Below are 22,876 nucleotides of genomic sequence, written 5' to 3' on the forward strand. Positions count from 1 at the left end.
TGTTTGACTTGAAAGAATGGCCAAACTCTGCCTGAGGGTTGGTACAGTGTGTAACCCTTACTGCAGAAACATGAATGAAATGGGACACTGGGACAGAGAATTATGTAGAAAGACACAGCCAGATTTAGAGGTTGGCGCAGAGTCCTGTGCCAGTTCTACCTTTACCTCCCTGAAATCTGATCTTTAGTATAACCACAGGCCAAGACCTATTTACTTTAGGTTGATCTTTACAGGGATATCTAAGGGAGACTCTCCATACACACACTGAAAGATAGCTGAATAAGGGCTGTGTTCAGGCGAAACTCATTAGAGAACAGAGCCCACGGTCCTCCCGGAGGAGTGAGGGGGCTCTCGGTGGTTCCAGTCATAACCGCCCTCCTGCATATGGAAAACCTGTTCTGTGAAATCTTCCAAGCAGCTACTCACATAAAGACGTCTCTTTGTTTGCTCAGTGATGCATTAAAGGTGAGGCTGCCTAAGCTAAAGAATATAATCACATACCAATTATCTTTATATTCTATTTTTAAAGAAGCCCTTTAAAATAACCAAAAGAACTTTACACCTCACTTACTGGGACTGGGACTGCTTTGCAGTTGTATTTAGCTTGTGAAGTTACATAGTTAAAACTTGCTTCTCAGTTTTTGGAAAAATTATGCTTAAAATTTATCATTAAAAATTCTTATTCTTGGGTCAAGTGTGGTGGCTCATGCCTGTAATGCTAGCGCTTTGGGAGGCCAAGGCAGGAGGATCCCCTCAGTCCAGGAGTTTGAGACCAGCGTGGGCAATACAGGGAGACCCTGTCTCTAAAAACTAAAACTAAAATAAATAAAAATTCTTTTCTTTTTTTTTGAGACAAAGTTTCACTCTTTTGCCCAGGCCAGGGTGAGTGGCATGATCTCAGCTCACTGCAACCCCTGACCTTCCAGCTTCAAGTGATCCTCTTGCCTCAGCCTCCTGAGTAGCTGGGACTACAAGTGTGTACCACCATTCCCCGCCGATTGTTTTTTTTGTAGAGACAAGGTCTCACGATGTTGCCAGGGCTGCTGTCAAATTCCTAGGATCCAGGGATCCTCCCTCCTCATCCTCCCAAAGTGCTGAGTTTATAAGTGGCCACTGCGCCTGGCCAAATAGAACTTTTTTTGTTGGTAGAATTCAACTTTGCTAGATCTTTTAGACATAAGATGTGAGGTGACTTGGAAAGGGTGCTTTCTGAGTGGCATACCACAGATGAGAAAGGAACCCTGTGGAATGTTTTTAATTTAAAAGAAATTCTCTGATTGTGCTAAGTGTTCATGTGTGAAAGAAATATTCCCCCAGCGCGGTTCAGCACAGGATAAACCCCTTCAGAATGAACATTTAAGGTAATCAGTGGTCAATTTAACTATACCAAAGTAAAAATATCCTGTATAAACACAGGTGGAAATGATAGATAGGGAATTCTGAATTAATTTCTTTCGTCCTAGTAGTAAGATTCAGTTGCTCGTATATTCTCCTCCTTACTCCATCCTGGAAAGACAATGGAAATATATTCTAAAATGGAACATTTTGTTACCACAGTGTTTGGGCTCTGCTATTACTGGGCTCCCCTCACCTTTCCAGGTCTGTGGAGCAGAACCTCTCAATGGCAATTCGTTGGCAGCTTAAAAACATTACATTTCTTTGCATCATTTTACTTTTCTGAAAATTAACAAAGATTTTTGGAGCTGAAAGAATTATTTTCCTTTACCAATGCTTACAAATGTTTATCTGGTATTATAAGCTTAGAAAGCTTATAGTGTACCAGGAGACCGTTCAGTAAACTGACCCCTTGGAAATAAAGGGGAAGGCTGTTTCCCCAGCCTGTTCCAAAAGAAGGAAAATAGAATGGGACTTGTGGGTGGTGGTGATGGTGTTTTTTCTTTTTTGGTTTTTGCTTTTTAAATCTCAATGCCTTAAGCAAGTCACTTAGCCTTAACCCCTGTTCTCTTTTCTCATTTGTGAAGCATAGATGCAACATTCAAAGGATTCTAGAATGTTTTGAAAATACAAATCCTCTGTAAGTCTCAGATGTTGAGGCAGAGCACTTAAAGTCATATAAATCTAGGCATTCAGGATCTTGTTGTTCATCCTACTGGGAAGTGTGGATTTCAGACTTCCTGTTCTATCAGTTTTAAGTAAAAATCTTCATCTAGTGCTGACAGGTGGTGTTACCAGTGAGGCTTGTTCTTTGTATGCCAAGAGTTCACAAAAATGGTTTGTAAAATATAGAGATCAGTGATATTCTAGCAGTGATAGGTATTGACAAAATTTGCCAAATATTTTCCTATACAAAATTAAATTTTTTCTTTTTTTGAGACAGAGTCTTACTCTTTTGCCCAGGCTGGAGTACAATGGTGCAGTCTCTCTATAACCTCCGCCTCCCGGGTTCAAGTGATTCTTCTGCCTCAGCCTCCCAAGTATCTGGGACTACCCAGCTAATTTTTGTATTATTAGTAGAAATGGGGTTTCACTATGTTGGCCAGGCTGGTCTCGAACTCCTGACCTCTTGATCTGCCCTTCTCAGCCTCCCAAAGCGCTGGGATTACAGGCGTGAGCCACCATGCCTAAAAATTTAATTTTGACTTTTGGTTTGCCATACAATATGAAGCAAGAGAGTCTTATTACCCTTGTGCTTCTGTCTGCTTTACCTGGTAGAAAATGGCTGTTCAGAAAGTCACAGGTCAGGAGAATTCAAACTTCTGTATTCTGGTCTGGGAGGTAGAGAGGGTGGGGTTGGGATACCACGTTATTCTGGAGTAATAGGTAAAAAAAAAATTTTTTTTTTTTTTTTTTTTTTGCATCATGAAAGCCTGCAAAAGCAATAGGTAAATCTTATTTTTAGATAGGCCCAGAGAAGTCATAGCCAACAATTCTCTTTAATCAGCTTGTTTCTTACAGACCATCTGTGGTCATTTTACATAAGACTGATAGTCTTATCTAAAATTGAACATAGACATCTCAAGTTAGAAAGTCAAGAACAATGGCAACTATTGGCTATCTAGGGTAACAACACAGTTATGTTTTTAAAATGGTTTGACATGACGAACTGATAGAGTCTTATCTGCTTATTGTGTCTCTAGTTTCTTCTAAAGTAAGCTTGTTCAGCCTGGCCCTATGTGGCCCAGGATGGCTTTGAATGTAGCCAACACAAATTTGTAAACTTTCTTAACACATTATGAGATTTTTTTTTAGCTCATTAGCTATTATTAGTGGTAGTGTATTTTAGGTGTGGCCCAAGGCATGTCTTCCTCCAATATGGCCCGCAGAAGTCAAAAGATTGGATACCCTTGGTCTAGAGGCCTAATACTCTTTGTTTTGGTTTTAAAAACTGTGGGAACTAAAGTCAGCTGATCTTAAAGGAGTTTCACTTCGTTCTTTGAACTTGAAAATATGCCAAACGGATTCTGAAAGGTCCCATTAACTCAGTCATGTTTGGAAACAATATCTGGTACTGTATAGTCACTATTTAATATTAGGTCCTTAAAGTCAGGTTTATTTAATGTTGAGTTTTGACAGCTTTTTCTTTCCCTGAGCCTGTACTACTTAGTTCTAATACCCTATGAATCAATACAAAATGATTCCCAAGTGAAAAAAACAAGGTGTAAACTATATTATCATGCCACATTTTGAGTAAGGGAGGGAAAATAATGTGTATTTGCTTCCCACACTCCTAAAAAGAAGCATAAGAAGGATAAACCAGAAACCAGTGAGAATGGGGAGGGAGACGCAGAGTGTCAGGGCTAGGAATAGCAGTGAGACTTCTCTTGAGTATGTCTTCAAGTTCTGAGACGTGTAAATGTTTTATATTTCAAAATCAGAAAAAAAAAGGAAATCTTTAAATTGCTTACCAACACAAAGGAATGAACCTAACTAAAATATAAAATCTAACTTAACCTAATATATCAAATTGATTACACTACACAGTCACCCAGAAAATAGTACTTTGACTGTTCATCTTTATGAAATGTGGTCTGAGGACAAAAAGAATTTCAATGAAACCTTGACACTTCACTCAGTAAATTTTGGTGAGGGATAACATTAGTCTTGTTAAAGTAGTTTTAAAACTATTTTATATGCATTATAGAATAAATAAAATAGTTCTAAAACTATTTTATATGCATTATAGAATAAATCAAATAAGAAAACATTATTAGAGAGAAGACAAGACATACAAATAGGAAAATTAAACTTTTTTTAAAAGGTGATGTTAAATTTGAAGTAGAAATATCAATATGAATTCATGATAAAAAATTGAGATTCCTCTCTCTACCTGAAGAACCTAGGAGGAGTGGCATCTCTAATAGCAATTATCACACCTCTTACTCCAGACATTGGTTTCTAAATACTACTCCTTACTTAAAGAAAGGCTCTGGAGAGAAATGGTTGATTCCAGGTTTAGAGAAGAGGAAGAACAAGGTGAGCTTGATATATCTTCTTTTTTCAAAAAGAGTGGAAGGACTGTAATGGAATCATGTCAAAAGGACAGAAGAGCCAGCTTGAAGGAGGCTCCCACTGGCACAATTTAAGGAAATATGAGCATTCAGTGCAATTAATGTATAATTGAGTGTAACCTATTAAAGAAATAAAAATCTGATTGATAAAAAAGGGAGAAGAATTTTCTTTACAAAAGAATGCCAGCTAATGTAGAAGGATTGATAGAAAAACACAGTTGTGATTCTATAACCTTCCCAATAAAATTGGTTCAGACAAGGATTATTTTTTTCTCTTTTTTATTTTATTTATTTATTTATTTTTTTAAATTTATTTTTATTGCATTTTAGGTTTTGGGGTACATGTGAAGAACATGCAAAATAGTTGCATAGGTACACACGTGGCAGTGTGATTTGCTGCCTTTCTCCCCTCCACCTATATCTGGCATTTCTCCCCATGCTATCTCTCCCCAACTCCCCACCCCTTGCTGTCCCTCCCCTATTCCCCCCAACAGACCCCAGTGTGTAGTGCTCCCCTCCCTGTGTGCTTGTGTTCTCATTGTTCAACACCCGCCTATGAATGAGAACATGCGGTATTTCATTTTCTGTTCTTGTGTCAGTTTGCTGAGAATGATGGTCTCCAGGTTCATCCATGTCTGTACAAAGGACATGGACTCATCATTTTTGATTGCCGCATAATATTCCATGGTGTATATATGCCACATTTTCACTCAGACAAGGATTATTAACAGATGGTAAAGTCATTAGGGAATAGGCTATTAACATGATGAAAAGTATCACCCACAAATTAACTTTTACTTGCAAAAGAGAAAATGTGCCTTTCAAAGGAGAGATCTGTTGGTCTCACTTTAACCAGGACTCAATCTTAGCATTGCTAATAGTGGAACCACCCGACATGTACTTCTCGATGTGATACAAGGTGAAATACACTACATAATCCAGGAAATATTCTTGCCAGAATGTTAACCTCTTTCTAATAAAACCTCAGAACTGAACTTCCAGTTTATAGGAAGGAAACCCTCTGAAAAATTCAAAACATGAGCAATTCTATGAGACAACTAGTCTGGATTCCTCAAAGAAAAGTTAGTATCACAAGGGGGTGAGGGACATTGGAGAGACTGTTCTAGATTGGTAGAGGCTAAAGGAACCTAACAACCAGCTGCATTTAATGAATCTTGAATCCATGCTGGGTTGGCAGGGTTGAGGAGACTGTTGGGATGTAAAAATATTGAGAAAATTGGGGAAATGTGAATATAACCTGGACAGTTTGGATATATGAAGATACAAAATAATTGTTACTGTTAAGTGTGATATGTCAGCATAGTTCTGTAGGAGAATATTCTTATTCTTAGGAGACACATTCTGAAGAATTTATTGGTAAATGTTCATGTTTGCAACCTTTTTTGTTTTGGTAGGACCGTGTGAAAGTATGTATGTGTATGTGTGTATATATACAGAGAAAAAACCTATTACGGAAAGATTCAATCTAGATGGAGAAGTACAGACGTTCATTATACTATGCGTTAAATTTTTTTATATGCTGAAAATGATAATAAAATTGAAAAAATAAATAGTACAACAGGGAGTGGGAGAGGAGACTTTCGTGTTGTCACTAAAGTAGTGGGTATGTTCCAGGAATCAGGATGTCTTCAGTCACCTGTACTGATTTTTTTTAACAGCTAGAATTGATGATAATTCACTGTCAGGAGAAACCGAGAGGACTGGCCTGCGTTTGTATAGTGTTGGTAGTGAGACTGAGGGAAAGGAAAGTATGTACAGGTCAGGCAACTGGGCAGGTCAGTAGCTAAATAGGCATTGAAACGGTCTGGATGTGTGTTACATTCTGTTGCAGATTGTGGTGTTCAAAAGATTGGGAAGCCCTTTTCTGTCCTACTTACTGCCTTTTCTTAACCTCTTAATTTTACTTCTAGTTGGCAGTTGCGGGCCTCAATCACTCACATTGACTGAAGCACTTAAGGAGATAATAGCGAAGTGAAGTCAGTGAAGTATTTTGTTTTATAGGAAGAGAGGAGAGTAGCTCCTAACAGTCAAACTACTGTTTGGCAGAATTTTTCAAGCTGTATGTTCCTTACCTTTTAAGTGACTCAGCAGCGTGGGGCCTGGTATTGCTCACCTCTTCTTGCCACCAGCATTGACAAAAGGTCTGGTTGAGTCCTACTTTGAAAGGAGTATTGCTTCTGACTGTGGAATTGGATTCTAGCTCTGTGTTTTATATCCTGTTATTGTCGAGACACAGAGGCGGGAGTTGGGGGAAAGATATGTGCTGAGATTAGTCAGCCTGTCCCCTACCCACCGAAGAAACTCAGGCCCCTTCTGGGGAGACTGAGAACTTAAGAAACCTGAGACAGGGAAGGAGAGTAGGGAGCAGCCAAAACCGGCTGAGTCTCACTCAGAAGACTGGTTTCTGCACGAGGGAATGGAAGAAGTGACTGAAGGTGGCTGTGGATTCAACTCTGGCCTGAGATTGATTCCCTTGAGATAAGTTGTTTTCCGGTAGGTGTGTCTGGGGGCATTGTGTTGGGAAGGGAATTCCTTTCTTTTGGGAAACTTTTTTACTTAATTGAGGTGAAAGGTATTCAGACTTGGGTATTTCTTGTACCAAGGAGTGGGTTTCTGCTGATAACTTTCTTTGAGTTCATCTGAAATGGGAATCAGACTGGTAAATATCAAGAAAAACTGGGCATGGTCATGTGGGCCTGTAGTCCCAGCTACTCAGGAGGTGGCAAGATTGCTTGAGCCCAGCAGTTTGCAGCCAGCCTGGCAAACACAGTGAGACCCTGTCTCTTTAAAAAGAGAGAGAGAATGAGAGAGAAAGGAAGAAAGTAAAGGTGTTACACGTGTTTTGGCTGACTGCCTATCCTTTTCCTTTCCTCTGGAAAAGGAGTCAGTGAGGGTAGAATCTATAGAAAAAAGAATAAGTTAGCCTGAAAATATGTGTGAAAGAGGGATTAGAAAAGATGTAGGAATCTTGAAAAGTGTTCTAACATGATAGGCTTAGTTAGTAATGATGACCTTGTTAAAATTTCTAGTTTTTTATCGTCGCTTTTTTTTTCTTTGCTCAGTTGCTAAGATGCTGCCCATAATTTCTAAACAGAAAAATCTCTATACACAATATGCTAGAGGATACAATGGGACAGAATATATAAATTTAGCAATGTCCCAGAAAATCAGTAGTGTACCAAAAGAGGGATACTAGCCCTTCAAATAATTCTCTGCAGTAAGAAAGACTGCTCTGCTCACTTCTACGTTATTCTTTCTTAATGATTTGTTTTCCTAGTAATTGCTGTTTATCTTGAATCTAGTTCTTCACCCTTAGGAAGAAACCTTTCTGAGGAAATTAAATGCTATTAGATTGGCATTTAAAATAACAAATTTGGCAGTATGTCTAAGTCAAACGATACTTTGATATGGCTATGAAGACTGTAATACCTGGCATATTTCTCATGGAGCAGTGAAATTCCATGCCACTGCTGTGGGTCAAAACATGTCCACAGATTTTTTTTTTTTTTTTTTTTCTTTTTGAGACAGAGTTTTGCTCTTGTTGCCTAGGCTGGAGTGCAATGACTCAATCTTGGCTCACTGCAACCTCCGCCTCCCGGGTTCAAGCAATTTTGCCTCAGCCTCCCAAGTAGCTGAGATTACAGGCACGTGCCACCACATCTGCCTAATTCTTTATTTTTAGTAGAGATGGAGTTTCTCCATGTTGGTCAGACTGGTCTGGAACTCCCAACCTCAGGTGATCTGCCTGCCTCAGCCTCCCAAAGTGCTGGGATTACAGGCGTGAGCCACCGTGCCCGGCCTTTATGTCTACAGTTTTGAAGGGACCATGTAGACATAAGTTCTCTTCCTTGCAGAGAACTTTCCTGGAGTAGCACTGGGTACTTAGTTGGTGCCCAGCAAATGCGTTGACTAAAGAATATAATGCACCACAGATATCCTGATCACAATTTCTTGGCTAAAATGTTGTAGTGGAATTCTGGTGGCTTTTAATTCTTTCTCATTCAGAAGCTAGAAGGCAAAAGTGGGTGGTACCTGGGAAGGAGTGTAGCTGGGCTATGTAACATCTGAGAATATGTGTGTTTGTGAAAGTAAACTCAGCTTCTAATGTGAAAATATCTCTTAGGATCAATAAAATTAATAGCATACAATTTTTCTTCTCTTGAGACGTAACTTTTTTGGATTGCCTCTGATCCTCCCTTCTTGGTAAGGTCTGCACGACAATTCTTTCAGCTCACTTTGTCACCAGACTTACCACTAGGTAGTGGATATTCCCCAAATTATTCATTTGATAGAGCTTTTCTTTACCATTCTCAGTATCACGTGGAAGAAAGTCAACCGTTGAACCTGCTAAGCTATTTGAAGAGGTGCTTTAAATAGCATGTTAAACTAGCCTGATATTTAATTGGGTTTTTAAGACGCAGCAAGTAGACTTCTGTATTTGGGTGTGCTATTTGAAGAATGGGTCGATCTGACCTTCTAGCCTTTCATAAATATGCTCTTGTGTAAGAATGGAATACTGCTGTGCTTGTTCAGTTGTGGGTAAGGCTGTTTATGGGGTGGTGAGCACTTAAGCAGAACATCGTTCTTTAAGACTTTTTACTGAAAGATACTTTCTGCGTTTCAGCCACTTGATTTCCTTTCCATTCCTTCTCTTCCCAATCCTGCTTGTTATTTAGATGTAGTATTCTTTGTTAGATGTAGATTTGAAGAAAGATGAAAGCACAGCAACTAAGACTTAAAGTTTGGAAGAAATGATGATAATAGGAATTAACAGAAACAGAACAAGTTTGTAGTCTTGGTTTTCTTCTTATCCAGGTTACCATATTTGCCTCGAATGCAGTGAGTCTAACCCAGTCAGAAGGCTGCTGTTGTTGTTTTCAAAAGACAGGGTTTCACCATGTTGGTCAGGCTGGTCTTGAACTCCCGACCTCAGATGATCCGCCCACCTCAGCCTCCCGGAGTGCTGGGATTACAGGCGTGAGCCACCGTGCCCGGCCAGAAGGCTGTTGTTGAGATGTAGAGAGAAAAATTATGACATCCAAAAATTGCTTTTGGCAGCAGTGTCTATATTTACAGTGTGAGGGTGAACGACACTCCAGGAGGTACTTCACCAAGGGAAAACAGCTGCTCGCCGTGAAGACAGCCAGTGAACGTAGCCGGTCTGCAGGAAACTGGCAGAGCAGACGGATTCCACAGCATCAGTTGTGACACAGACTCTCATCAGCATGTAATTTGGGGTGGAAGAGAAGACCAGGTTTTCATGCATCTTTGTATTGTTGGGACACCCTGTAAGTGGTGAGAATGTCAGAGAGCTGCAAAAATACACAGCCGTTCATCCTTTCCATGGCTTGAGTTAACATTCTGCCCACTTCAAATATGGACCATATTCATTATTTGAGAGGTGGGGAGGTAGGGGCACTGAACTGATTAGTAAGCTGCTTGCAACATAGTCCAGTATTTTTAGATGGGAAAGATTTTGCTCAGCTTTAGGCTACCGATGAGCTTTATTAACATAAGGGGAAATTATGACTGTTCAGTTTTTAGGTTGCTGAAGAAACACATTTCTGTCTTGCCATAGCCACCTCTCTCTCTGAAAAACTGCAAATGTTACTGCAGTTTCCTCCCCCACCCTCACCCTCTATGTAGGTGGTGTCTGGGAACAGGCCCAGAACCCTTTGAAGAAAGACGAACAGGGGAAGGAATCATAGCGGAGGGGAGAGGAGCTTCCAAATAGAAGAGACTGCATATGCCGGCAGCAGGGAGGCTGGTAGAGGAAGGGCTGCCTCTGGAGAGTGTTAAGCAGGGTTGATCGTCTCTTGATTGTGTATTTTTTTTCCATCACCAAAATAACAGTATATTGACTTGGAAGTCAGTACCTTGGTCCTGGATTAATTTCTTCAGTGAAACTAGCTTTGCTGACTGCAGAAATCATGTGAACATGCAGTGAGAAATCCTGTCTAGAAGGGCAAATGCTGACCTGTGGCCACCTCAATGAGTATTTTTTTTTTTCTTTTAAAGACAATGTCCTTTCGATGTTTAAGCTATTTATCATTAAAATTTTAACACCTGAACTAAAAATGCCGCTTTGGATGTATAAAGATATTTGTTAGTCAAGCTCCGGTGCAGTATATGTGGTTTGGCTTGAGTCTTTATTTACTTTCTTATTTATCTTTGAAACTTGATTGATTTATCTTACACGAGAAAGTCTTTCTTTCTTTCCCTTTTTGAACCATATCCTAATTGTGTGGAAACACAAGAAAGGATTTTGAAACGATGACTCATTCTACAGGCATTCATTGAATGCCTTCCTACATGTTTAAGAACCTGGGCTGGGTGCCAGCATAGGTAGCTCTTTCCCTTCCATGCCTTTAGGATGTGTTCCTAGATTTAATTAAACAGGATCTGTCCTCTGTCCCCTCCTTATTTCACAGAGTAGGCTAACGAAAACTTGCCTGGTTAAATTTTAAATAGAAATACCCACAGGGTTTTCTCTTAGGCCTGGTACTCATAGTATGCATGGCTATTACTACATGGCTGGTCTCTGCTTTCATTCTTGGTGTGAACTGTGCTAGACTTGTGTTCCCTTGATTACTGCCTTATTACCTGTGGAGTCCTGCTAATTCAGTTTTTAATTTATTTATGTTAGCTGCGTATGCCTAGGCTGCCCCCTTAAACCCGATTCTTACACTGCAGTCTGGTGCTCTCCTAGCTGAAGAGTACATGTGAAAGAGGAGGGGAAGCTTTTGCAGCTGTAACTAATGGGTAGTTTACTGTTCCTGGCTTTAAAATGGCTATAACCATGTTGCCAGTATTATGCAGAGAAGATTTTAATCTGTAGTTGTTTACATTTCTGAAGTATTCGCTAAAGGCTTAGCTTAATGGATTCTCCATGGGAACCTTTTCAAATTTAGTCAGACTGTGAACAGAATCTCAGTTGAGATTCTCAAGCCATCCTGCTTATTTCAGGATGGTGAAGTTTATTTTATTTTGAAGGGGGTTTGTCAGAGTTTAAACAGGAGTTCAGCAGATTTAAACCATGTAATAAAAGTGTTACATACTGTATAAATCTATAATTAATATTAATTACCAGCTATTTGCTGTTGATTAGAGCCAGTTTTCCAAGTATCCTTCAAAGAATTATCTAGTTCTGGTTTATTTCATTTAAGGTATTTTTTAATACGAAGTTTACCAAGTCATTATTTTCTCCTTCATTCATATTAGTCCTAATGAGTTAGAATTGACTATAGTGTATGCGGGTTTTTCAATTTTTCTTTATCATTCTGGTATTTTAAATTTTTTACTAGGATAGAAGGTTTTGGGGATAGTACCTTGGCTTTGTGAAGTATAGACATATGGTTGGGCTCTGAGTACTGGCACCTTAATGCCCATCATCATTTCTAGGCATCTCTTCATAATTCTTTCAGAAAGCAAGACCATTGCCAACTTTAGGAATATGCTACCAGAGAATATTCTGAAAACAAAAACCAAAAAAACCCAGTAACACTATGAGATTCTGTTTTCTGAAAGATTTGGGAAGGGGGCAAAGAGTTTAACATGTCAGGGTTATAAGAGGGAGGAAAACTTTATGGAATGTGAGAAAGGTTTATAAAATTGGACAAATACTAAAAGAAGTTGGGCTTAATCTTAGCCCCTCCTTCCAAATCCTGCAGAAATAATTGGGAGGAGAAAGTGATTGATGTTTTGGGAGAAGTCAAGAGAGTAGCCTTGCCTTCCCCTGTTTCTGGTGGGAAAGTGCTGGCTTAGTAGGAGCCATGTGATAACATTGGCTTTTAGGAAAGACAGTTTAAAAAATGGAACATTTCATGGAATTTCCTTACAAGTTTTCAACTTTTTGTCTTTCTTTTGTATAGCAAATCCAGTTTGCTGATGACATGCAGGAGTTCACCAAATTCCCCACCAAAACTGGCCGAAGATCTTTGTCTCGCTCCATCTCACAGTCCTCTACTGATAGCTACAGTTCAGGTAGATGTGAATAAACTCCATGACCTCTTGAATCTCTCTTCCCTGTTTGCTACCTGTGCTCTTCACTTACCAGCCTGGAAATACCTCCTGTTATGACTGCCCACCATTGTGCTGAAAACAGTTAGTGGCTGAGCAGTGGGAATGTTCTGCATTCAGGCTAGTAGCTGGGGAAGCTTTTGTTGACGCGAGACTTTCTTCCCCCTGGCCGTCTATGTGTGTGGTCTGTGGCCAGTGCCCAGTTGGTAGGACTGGGCTAGTTCCCATTCCCACATTGAGCTGCCCACATTTCAAAGGGAAGAAATCAATGCTATTTTGGCTGACAGAATTGGCCTTGAAAACGAAGTGCATTTTGAAGCACGATTTCTTTGTATAAAATATACCCTGCCCCCTATCTTTTTCTTTCTTGTCCCCAAGACTACTTAGATTGTAACAATAACTGCTTAGATCATAGTTAGTATTTTGGCTCCTTTTATTTACGAGGTTATTCCTTCTGTTGTAATATCCTCCCCTGTTAGCCTCTGAAGTAGGAAAGATTCAGACTCTACTATAATGTGACTCCAGCTCTGTTTCTTCTTAGTCCTCTCCTCCTATCTTAACTCTCTATAAGTAAAGTCTTTTTCTGATTCATATTGTGTCCTTCCCAACTATAGAGCATGTATTAGAAAATTAGCATAGAAAAGAATATAGAATCTTGGCAACTGAATATAGGAGAAAACATCAGGGATATCTAATGGGGCATCCAGTAAAACCTTGTCATTGTTTAACTGAAAACTCACTGTTAAAAAGATTACAGGTTACAGATTGCTATTAATGATCAGCAGAGATATTTGTACCAAAAGCCATTCATTGTCCTTTGCCAGAATACCTTTTGCATTGTGTTATTAACATTAAGGATTAACATAAATGAAAAGCCATTATATATGATCTTGGAGTGACAGATAAAAAGAGGTGGGTGACAAGCAGGCTAATTGTAGCTAAGAAAGAAGAAACATCGTGAAAAGTTCAGTTATGAGAGGAAGAATGATAAAATGACTGAAGAAGGCTTTTAAAAAGTCTTCAAAGATCTTGATGGCCATGTTGCAGAAATGTATTAGAGCCTTTTAAAAAGCCTAGTGATGTGGTTAAATTGTTACAGTGGGGAAGATATTTTTTTTTTTTTTTTTAAAGACAGAGTCTCTCTCTGTTGCCCAGGTGGAGTGCAGTGGTGTAATGGCAGCTCATTGCAACCTCTGCCTCCTTTGTTCAAGAGATTCTCCTGCCTCAACCTTCCAAGTAGCTGGGACTACAGGCGCATGCCACCACACCTAGCTAATTTTTGTCTTTTTAGTAGAGACAGGGTTTCATCATGTTGGCCAGGATGGTCTCAATCTCTTGACCTCTTGATCCGCCTGCCTCGGCCTCCCGAAGTGCTGGGATTACAGGCATAAGCCACTGCACCTGGCCGGAAGGTAATCTTTAGTAGTATTTGTGTTAGCTGGACAGGAGGAGGACCTGTATATAGAAGTCAGTCAGTGAGAGAGACCAGGTATACGAGCAGAAACAGTGATGAGGAAAGCGCTCAATTCAGAGAGGAACGAAGTGATTTGAGAGGTAAGGAATGGTTGCTGTATGTCTTCTTGCATGTCTGTTGGCTTTTTTGGCTTTTATGTGAAACTGCTTTTTAAAGTTGATCATTTTGACAGGCTTTCCCAGTGCTAACAATAGAGCTGCTTGTCTTTTGTGCCGTTTCTTTCTTTCTCTATTCCTTGAGCACAAGCTAGTGTAAAATCCCTTGTAGACTATCTTATCACTTTGTCTTTACCCTTGGTTCTTAAAGTGAGGTCCTCTGACTAACAGCATCAGCAACACCTGGTAACATGCTGGAAATACTGATTATTAGGCGCCACTCCATACCTACCAAATGGGAAACTGGCCATGGGGTCTAGTAATACATATTTTAACAAACCTCCCATGTGATTGTGATAGATGCTTGAATTTGAGAACCAGTGATCTATAGAAATAGCTTTCCTTATCTGCCCTAAATTAATTCTTCCGTTTTCGCCAGGTCTGCTTCCAATCCAGACGGGACCAGGTACCTCTTTTATCCGGAATTACTATAGTTGGTACAGGTTTAGAATCAGTGGTCTCTTATCACAGGCACTAATAGCACAGTATTAGGGTGGGTGAAAGAGCTGTAACACAGAAGCATCCACAACAGTTTCATTCATGCCACCTAGAGGAGCAGAACTGAGAGGCTCGTGAAAGGTAGCTCCCTTAACTTAAATGAAAGTCCTTTGGGACTGCGCTGCAGAGTTGGGGCCACTGAGGTTTTTCTATCCTTGTTTTTTTTTCTTTCCTGGCTCTAGCTGCATCCTACACAGATAGCTCTGATGATGAGGTTTCTCCCCGAGAGAAGCAGCAAACCAACTCCAAGGGTAGCAGCAATTTCTGTGTGAAGAACATCAAGCAGGCAGAATTTGGACGCCGGGAGATTGAGATTGCAGAGCAAGGTAAAGAAAGGGAGTGGGTTAGGGGGCCAGAAGCAACCCTCTTGTTGGCCGTCAGATCCACAAACAACTTAAGACTTGAAAGCTGACTTGAAAATATCCTAGGAAGAAAGACTATATTATGGACTTTAGGATAAACACTTCTCTCTCTATGGAACTTGAGACTCAGGACTCTTGTTCTCTCTTTCTCCTGTTCTCAGCATGTGGTGATTACACACAGAGAGTTTCTGTTTTCCTCCCCGCTCCCACTACCACCACCGTCTTCAAAGATCTACATGCCAGAGCTGGCAAGTCCTAGATCACTACGTGGTAGTTTGTTATATGGGATATTACTATAGCTGCCAATGGCAGAGACCCAGATTTCCCAGAAGCAGCTGATTAGGAAGGGTTTTAAGCTAAGGATGTGGTGACCTAGAGTCTTGTTTGGTCCTGAGCACCCTCTGCTGACAAAGAGTAGAAATGACTGACAGTTAAATCTTGGTTTCTCTAGTCCAGCCACTCCCAGTAAGGTCTTCTTTAGTCTTGTGTTGTTTACACATTGGAGGCATGTTCTATACTGAGAGGCAGTAGAGAAACCAAACAGACTGACAGGATACCGTAAGACAACATAGAAAAACAGAAGTCAGTGGGTTCCGCCGAGGGTAGTCTTCCTGGTCTGATGATTCTACATAGGAATCTGTTAGCCAATGCCTTAACTACTTCTCTCTCTTCCCAACTGAATGATGAGACTCACCCTTCATTTTGATCAGTTTTGAGGATTTACTTCATTCTCTCTTCAGCCCTCTGCATATAAAGCTGAAGCAGTAGAGGAAGAGAGAAACTCCAAGTGGTTGCATGACAGCTCTCCACTGTTACTCTGCTGTTGAAGCTGCCAGTTGTCATGAAAATAGGCTCAAAGTTTTTCTGCCTCATTTCACCATATCTCAACAGATCCAGACCAGCTCTGGGGCAGAAATTGATGATACTGCTAGTGCAGACCTAGCTCAAATCCTCTGTTCTTTCACAGACATGTCTGCTCTGATTTCACTCAGGAAACGTGCTCAGGGGGAGAAGCCCTTGGCTGGTGCTAAAATAGTGGGCTGTACACATATCACGGCCCAGACAGCGGTGAGTTTTTTGGAAGAAAAGAGGGACTTCTGACAAGGGGAAGAAAGAAATGGATTTTTTGTTTGTTTCGCTTTTCGTAACTTGCCAACCTCCAAATGCGAGTTCGGAGGATCTTATTAGTAGGATCTCCCTAGTAACACAATAACGGGGTTTTCTGTTTTTGTTTGTATAAGCAAACCCACTTTTAGCAAACTTGACCTAGGAAGGTCTAGATTTGCAAACATATGATTGTTTTAAGATGTTATTAAGACTAGAAATCTATGTTCTCTGTCAAGTTCAGTACCAGGGCACCACCTTGCTGGATTACACCCTTCTGTAACTTCCCAGTGTAGTGCCTGTTGGTGCAGAGCTGATAGGTATTGTTACCTTGCTGACGTTTGCTCTCTATGTCTGGGTAGCCCTTCTCTTCCTCACCCTGTCTTCCTACACCTCTACACAGGTGTTGATTGAGACACTCTGTGCCCTGGGGGCCCAGTGCCGCTGGTCTGCTTGTAACATCTACTCAACTCAGAATGAAGTCGCTGCAGCACTGGCTGAGGCTGGTAAGTTCAGATGTTTTCACTAACTTTGCCCCAAAATAATTATCCAAACATATAAGTTTTATGTATCGAAATTGTCATTACAGTATCATATATGTCTGGAGGCTGCAAAATTGGGAATGATAAAAACCTCAACAGGAAAAAAGTGGATACTAAAATTAAGACGTTTATCCATGATGGAATTTTATATAGTCATTAAAAATGACCTTTGATGCTGGGCACGATGGCTCATGCCTGTAATCCTAGCACTTTGGGAGGCTGAGGTGGGTGGATCATGAGGTCAAGAGATCAAGAACACCCTGGCTAACATGGTGAAACCCTGTCTCTACTAAAAATATATTTAGAAAAAAATTAACTGGGCATGGTGCTAGGTGCCTATAGGTCCCAGCTACTTGGGAGGCTGAAGCAAGAGAATAGCTTGAAACCAAGAAGCAGAGGTTGTAGTGAGCCAAGATTACGCCACTGCACTCCACCCTGGTAACAGAGCGAAATTCCATCTCAAAAAAAAAAGACCTTTGAAAGGAATCTAATGGCATGGGGAAATGCACAGTTCTAATGTTAGTTGAACAAGGAAGAATGTTAAACTATGTAAGTGCTATCAGTTTTGTGAGAGAGCACAAATAAGAAGTACCTGTTATGTTGGTAGTGCATTAAATAGTTTGGTATTCAGTATGGCATTAAAATATATGGCTTTCATGAGTTTAGTTAAACATAAAGTAATTTTTATTATTCATCCAGGCACGGTGGCCCACGCCTATAATCCCAGCACTTTGGGAGACCAAAGCGGGCAGATCACTTGAGGCCAGGAGTTCAAGACCAGCCTGGCCAACATGGCGAAACCCAGTCTCTACTAAAAATACAAAAATTAGCTGAGTGTGGTGGTGTGCACCCATAATCCCAGCTACTTGGGAGGCTGAGGCAGGAGAATCGCTTGAATCCGGGAGGCAGAGGTTGCAATGAGCTGCACTGATCTGAGATCGTGCCACTGCAATGCAGCCTGGGCAACAGAGTGAAACTCCATCTCAAAAATAATAATAATAATAATAATTTTTATTATTCAAATATTCAGAAGAAAATCACTGTGAAGTTTCTTTGAGGACCTCTCATCTTTCTCTTTTTGTTTTTTCTTGAGACAGAGTCTCACTCTGTTGCCCAGGCTGGAGTGTAGTGGCACAATCTCAACTCACTACAACCTCTGCCTCCCAGGTTCAAGTGATTCTTGTGCCTCAGCCCCATGAGAAGCTGGGATTGCAGGTGCACACCACCACACCCAGATAATTTTTGTATTTTTAGTAAAGATAGGATTTCACCATGTTGGCCAGACTGATCTCGAACTCCTGACCTCCAGTCATCTGCCTGCCTTGGCTTCCCAAAGTGTGGCGTTATAGGCATCAATCACCACACCTGGCTGGACCTATCTTTCTAAGATGCTCAGAAAGCAACTTTATAATACTTTTAGGGTTTTTTTGTTTATTCTTTTCTGATAAGTGATAAAGGCTTTAGGATTGTGTTTCAGAAAATGTAGGAAGTTCCCAAAAACCTAAAATCCTACTTCATATAGTATTTGAGTTTTCCTTTTCCTTTTTTTCTACTTTACATGGATGAAATAAATTATAACATGTATACAGTTTTATAACCTAAATATAGTATTTTCAGACGTAGTTTTCCATGTCACTGAAAACTTTGACAGCATGATATGTAATACTCATGGCTTGACTGTTTTCCCAATGTTGAACATTTAGGTTGTTTCAAGATGTTTACTAGTATCAGTAATGCTCCAGTTAACAACTTTGTATTAACTCCCACTTCCTTTTGTCTCCTATGTATAAAATTAGCCCAAAGAAAGGAACAGTTTAAGGTTCCAAAATACTTTGAGAACAAAAATTCTTTCATTTCTTAACCTAAAGAATTTCTGAGCCAAAAATGATTCTTTGACTTTTTGCTCTAAGTTTTTTCCTTTCTGAAATAGTTTATTTTGCCTTTTTCTCTCCACATGGATCTCAGAAAGTGATTTGGTCCAGGACACTCCTGAGAGGAGCAATCAGCTGATTCAGTTCTGTCTCTACAGGAGTTGCAGTGTTTGCTTGGAAGGGCGAGTCAGAAGATGACTTCTGGTGGTGTATTGACCGCTGTGTGAACCTGGATGGGTGGCAGGCCAACATGGTAATAATGCATCTCCGTCCTACAGTTTGACGATAGATTTATTTCCTTTTTTTCCCTCAAAGCATGGTTCCCTAAATATGTTTTGGATGTTTGGTCTCATGCACTGACTTTGTTGCTAAAGTGTTTAGCTTGCTACCTATTCAGAATGGGTCTGAGTACTGAATGGAAAGGTGGGGGAAGGGTAAACTGAACACATGGCTCAAACACACCAGAATTAAATAGTGGTGCTGCTTTGGAGTAGGATTCTGCCTTCTTTCCTTCCTGCCCCAGTTCTCCTTTTGCATTCAAAGGGGCTATATATTTCAAGACTCTAGACTAAAAATGAGTCTGTAATTAGCTTAATACTCATCACTGTAGCCTAAAACAAACGTAGGAATCCTTTTAACCCTTTTACACCAACAATTTTGACTGTATTTCCACTGTCTAAGCCTGCTCTAAGGAGCTCTGAGGAGTACTCTTCCAAAACATACAGGGCTCTCTTACTAGTACAGAAAGTGGGTTCAAAGTTCCCCCCAGCCCTAGCAGCCTGAATGCCCATAGAAGTCTTCTGGCTGTTCTATAGATCCTGGATGATGGGGGAGACTTAACCCACTGGGTTTATAAGAAGTATCCAAACGTGTTTAAGAAGATCCGAGGCATTGTGGAAGAGAGCGTGACTGGTGTTCACAGGTAACAGATTCTGGAGTAGCTGCCCCTTGTGTCCTTGCCTCAGCAAACTCTTCTGGTCTCTGTCAGGCTTTAGGACTGTGTTTCAGACTTATAACTAAATGGGAATATTTTCATTAGATAAAACTTTTGAGTTTTTACTTTTCAAAATCAAGTTGACCCTAGAAGGAAGTTATTTCAGGTTCTAGTTCGTACATTTTTCTCTCCCATTTACTCCACTGAGTGATTCTCAACTAGTGTTGAGGGGCGGATAGGGAATAAGTGTATCTTGAAAAACTGTATTCAATATTGTATTATCATTTTATATTTGAAATATGAAGAACAACTGTATTGTAAAACTACATGTTATACATACTACGAAAAGTAAAACTGGGCAAAATATTCTTGGCTTGTCGAAATACTGAAAAGATATCTGAGTGTTTCTTGGGGAAACATTGTGCATGCTTGCGCGTGCGCGTGCACACACACACACACACACACACAGAACCATATCAGAATCATTGATAGTCTTTGTTTATCAGAAGTAGGCATGGGTTTCTATTGAAAATTGCTAATCAAAGGCAATAACACTCCCTATAGGGGGAAGAGATGTACATTTCTTCAATTGAAAGGTTTTTCTTTTCTTCCAAAAAAGGGGTAAAGGGAGAAGAAAATGCAAAGAAGTGTGGAGGGATGACAAGGAAATAATCATGTTTTCTGATATCCTTGGGCAATAAATGAAACTGGGAAGGGCAGCATGGAACTTGAAGAGAATTAGGCAGATTTCGCCATGTTTTATGTTCTGCCAGCTAACTTGGTTTTTGTTTGTTTTTGTGACCTCTTCTCCCTTTAGGTTATATCAGCTCTCCAAAGCTGGGAAGCTCTGTGTTCCGGCCATGAACGTGAATGATTCTGTTACCAAACAGAAGTTTGATAACTTGTACTGCTGCCGAGAATCCATTTTGGATGGGTAGGTTGAATGTATATATATTCAAACTTTTATGGGCTCCAGTCTTGTCCGCTGGTCTTCCTTTGGCCTTAAAAGTTTATGGGAGGGACCATTTTATACTGAGCTCAGCCAGCTTCCAGTTGTCATTCTCATGGGCATTGGCCCACACTTCTGACTTTGTAAAGAGGGACTGAGTTTGAGCTGTTAATGTTTGAGTTGAGCCCTTGTCTGTTTCCACAGCCTGAAGAGGACCACAGATGTGATGTTTGGTGGGAAACAAGTGGTGGTGTGTGGCTATGGTGAGGTAAATAGCTGGGTCTCAGTGTCTGTTTCTTTTTGTGTACCTGGGTGAAGGAGGCTGGTGCTGTCAATATAGAATCACTGAAGCAAGGTTTAAATTTTTTTAGATAATGTATCTCAAACAATAGCAAAGTCTTTTATTCAGATTTATGAATAGAAACATACAAAATGAAGAGTGTTCAGATTTTACCATTTTGTCTTGTGAAATAGATAACAGTATAATTTTCCCCAATTATATAACAATAATCTTTAATGAGACTTAAGGGAATATGTAGCATTTTAGCTCCACAAGTGACTTGCAGTAGAATTAAGGGTGGAATCTGAGGTGGCATTTAATTGTGTATCTCCAAACTGGAATAGGTCACATATTTTGTTGTCTTCAGCAATGACCCACGGAAGTTCCTGAGCTACTAGGCTATCCTTAAGTAGACTCATCTCAAGTAAGAGAACAAGAAGTTAGGTTGCTTAGAGTAAGTTGTTTTTGTTAGTCTTGTTTCCCCAATGAAAACTGCTATGCGAAGCCCCAGTCCTTCCTACGAGATGTCTGCTAAATTACCTCTCTGACAGGTTCACAGCGTAATCTGGGTCTGTTTCTGTTCTGCTTGGGATTGAAGTGTCTGTGCAGATGCTCACCAGATGATGGGTTCTTTCATGAAGGTTAATTCCTGTCTCACAAAGAACCTACCTACCCTAAATATCCATGACTTAATGAACCCAATGACTTGAACTTTCTTTTGTTCTGCAGGTAGGTAAGGGCTGCTGTGCTGCTCTCAAAGCTCTTGGAGCAATTGTCTACATTACTGAAATCGACCCCATCTGTGCTCTGCAGGCCTGGTAAGAGAATGGAGTGATAATACTGTTAGATTCACTCCAGGTACTTTATGTTTCTGAGAATTCATAATTGACTATATTAATCATTTTTGCAGAAATCACTTAGAAGAGAAGGCTAGGATTGCTGTGTTCTTCTCACTCTAACCCTGGGGCTTTCTTAGAGCCTCTTGGCATTTTTCCTTCCTGGATGGAGTCTCGGGGACTCTGAAGAGGCCAGTGTATATAGTTGAGCACAGCGTATCACTCGCCATTCCTGTGAGGTGGCACTGGATCCAACTTTAGAAGGGGATCTTGCCGTCTCATTTCATGACCATCTTCCCTCCCACTGCCTTCTTGCTTTACTCATGGTGTTTTCTTTTCCTCCAGCATGGATGGGTTCAGGGTGGTAAAGCTAAATGAAGTCATCCGGCAAGTCGATGTCGTAATAACTTGTACAGGTAAATAACCTGCATAGAGGAGTGTTTATTCAGAGGCTGAATCTTGAAAGTAGTCTGACTGACTTGTATACAGAGGAGCTGAGACCTCTGTTCAGTATATAGATCGCAGAACCAGAATAAGCTATCAGAACCTTAACATATTTTCCAGTGTAAAAACCATTTTCCAGAGTGAAAAACCTTTTTCCGTGGTGACTTTGTGTACTGTTTCATCTTAAGACCAGGTAGCCTAAGGAAGTGGTTATGCACCTCTTCTCTCAGAATGTGTACATGTTCTTTAATGCCAGCAAACCTCCTGTCTCCTGTGTTCTGCCTGAAAGCCAGCCGGTACCTTTGTTGCCCGGCATCTCTTTCCTTAGCCACCCATCTTTACTTTTAGGAAATAAGAATGTAGTGACACGGGAGCACTTGGATCGCATGAAAAACAGTTGTATTGTATGCAATATGGGCCACTCCAACACGGAAATCGATGTGGTAAGGTTCTCTCGTGTGTTGCTAGGCATTTCTCCCCTACCTTTCACTAATAACCGTAGTCAACTACGCTTTCTTCCTTTCAGACCAGCCTCCGCACTCCGGAGCTGACGTGGGAGCGAGTACGTTCTCAGGTGGACCATGTCATCTGGCCAGATGGCAAACGAGTTGTCCTCCTGGCAGAGGTACACGCAGAGAAGGACTCTGGCAGAGCAGCACAAGCAGAGAAGTTAGATCCATGAGGAGAGAGAGGAGGGAAAGAAATATTGAGCCTATGTTTCCCTGAATTTTATCTTTGGAGAGAGATATATTTTTCACAAATTGTCTGGTCTCCAAAATAAAACCACTTAAAAAAAAAAAAAAACCTACTCTTTACTAAGTAACACTATTTCCTAACCACAGCTGATTCTTTAACCTTTCAGACTCAGATGGATTTGCAGAAAATAGGAAAAAGTCTAGACTCCTGATCTGGAACTGT

General features: G+C 40.5%; 1 protein-coding gene across 2 annotated transcripts in view; it reads left to right on the forward strand.

Moving 5' to 3' along the window:
• The window catches only part of AHCYL1 (adenosylhomocysteinase like 1), a 41,190-nt gene that overhangs the window by 13,281 nt on the left and 5,033 nt on the right, over positions 1–22,876 (forward strand). For both annotated transcript variants that reach the window (XM_009001852.4, XM_002751188.4), the window contains exons 2-13: positions 12,362–12,473; positions 14,819–14,962; positions 15,966–16,066; positions 16,506–16,608; positions 18,674–18,768; positions 19,331–19,437; positions 20,267–20,383; positions 20,603–20,666; positions 21,408–21,496; positions 21,860–21,930; positions 22,307–22,401; positions 22,485–22,583. In XM_009001852.4, the coding sequence (XP_009000100.1) occupies positions 12,383–12,473; positions 14,819–14,962; positions 15,966–16,066; positions 16,506–16,608; positions 18,674–18,768; positions 19,331–19,437; positions 20,267–20,383; positions 20,603–20,666; positions 21,408–21,496; positions 21,860–21,930; positions 22,307–22,401; positions 22,485–22,583 (1,176 nt within the window). In that variant the 5' untranslated portion in view covers positions 12,362–12,382. The remainder of the gene's footprint in view (positions 1–12,361; positions 12,474–14,818; positions 14,963–15,965; positions 16,067–16,505; positions 16,609–18,673; positions 18,769–19,330; positions 19,438–20,266; positions 20,384–20,602; positions 20,667–21,407; positions 21,497–21,859; positions 21,931–22,306; positions 22,402–22,484; positions 22,584–22,876) is intronic.

Source organism: Callithrix jacchus, chromosome 7 (genome assembly GCF_049354715.1).
Source record: "Callithrix jacchus isolate 240 chromosome 7, calJac240_pri, whole genome shotgun sequence".
Taxonomy (NCBI): Eukaryota; Metazoa; Chordata; class Mammalia; order Primates; family Cebidae; genus Callithrix; species Callithrix jacchus.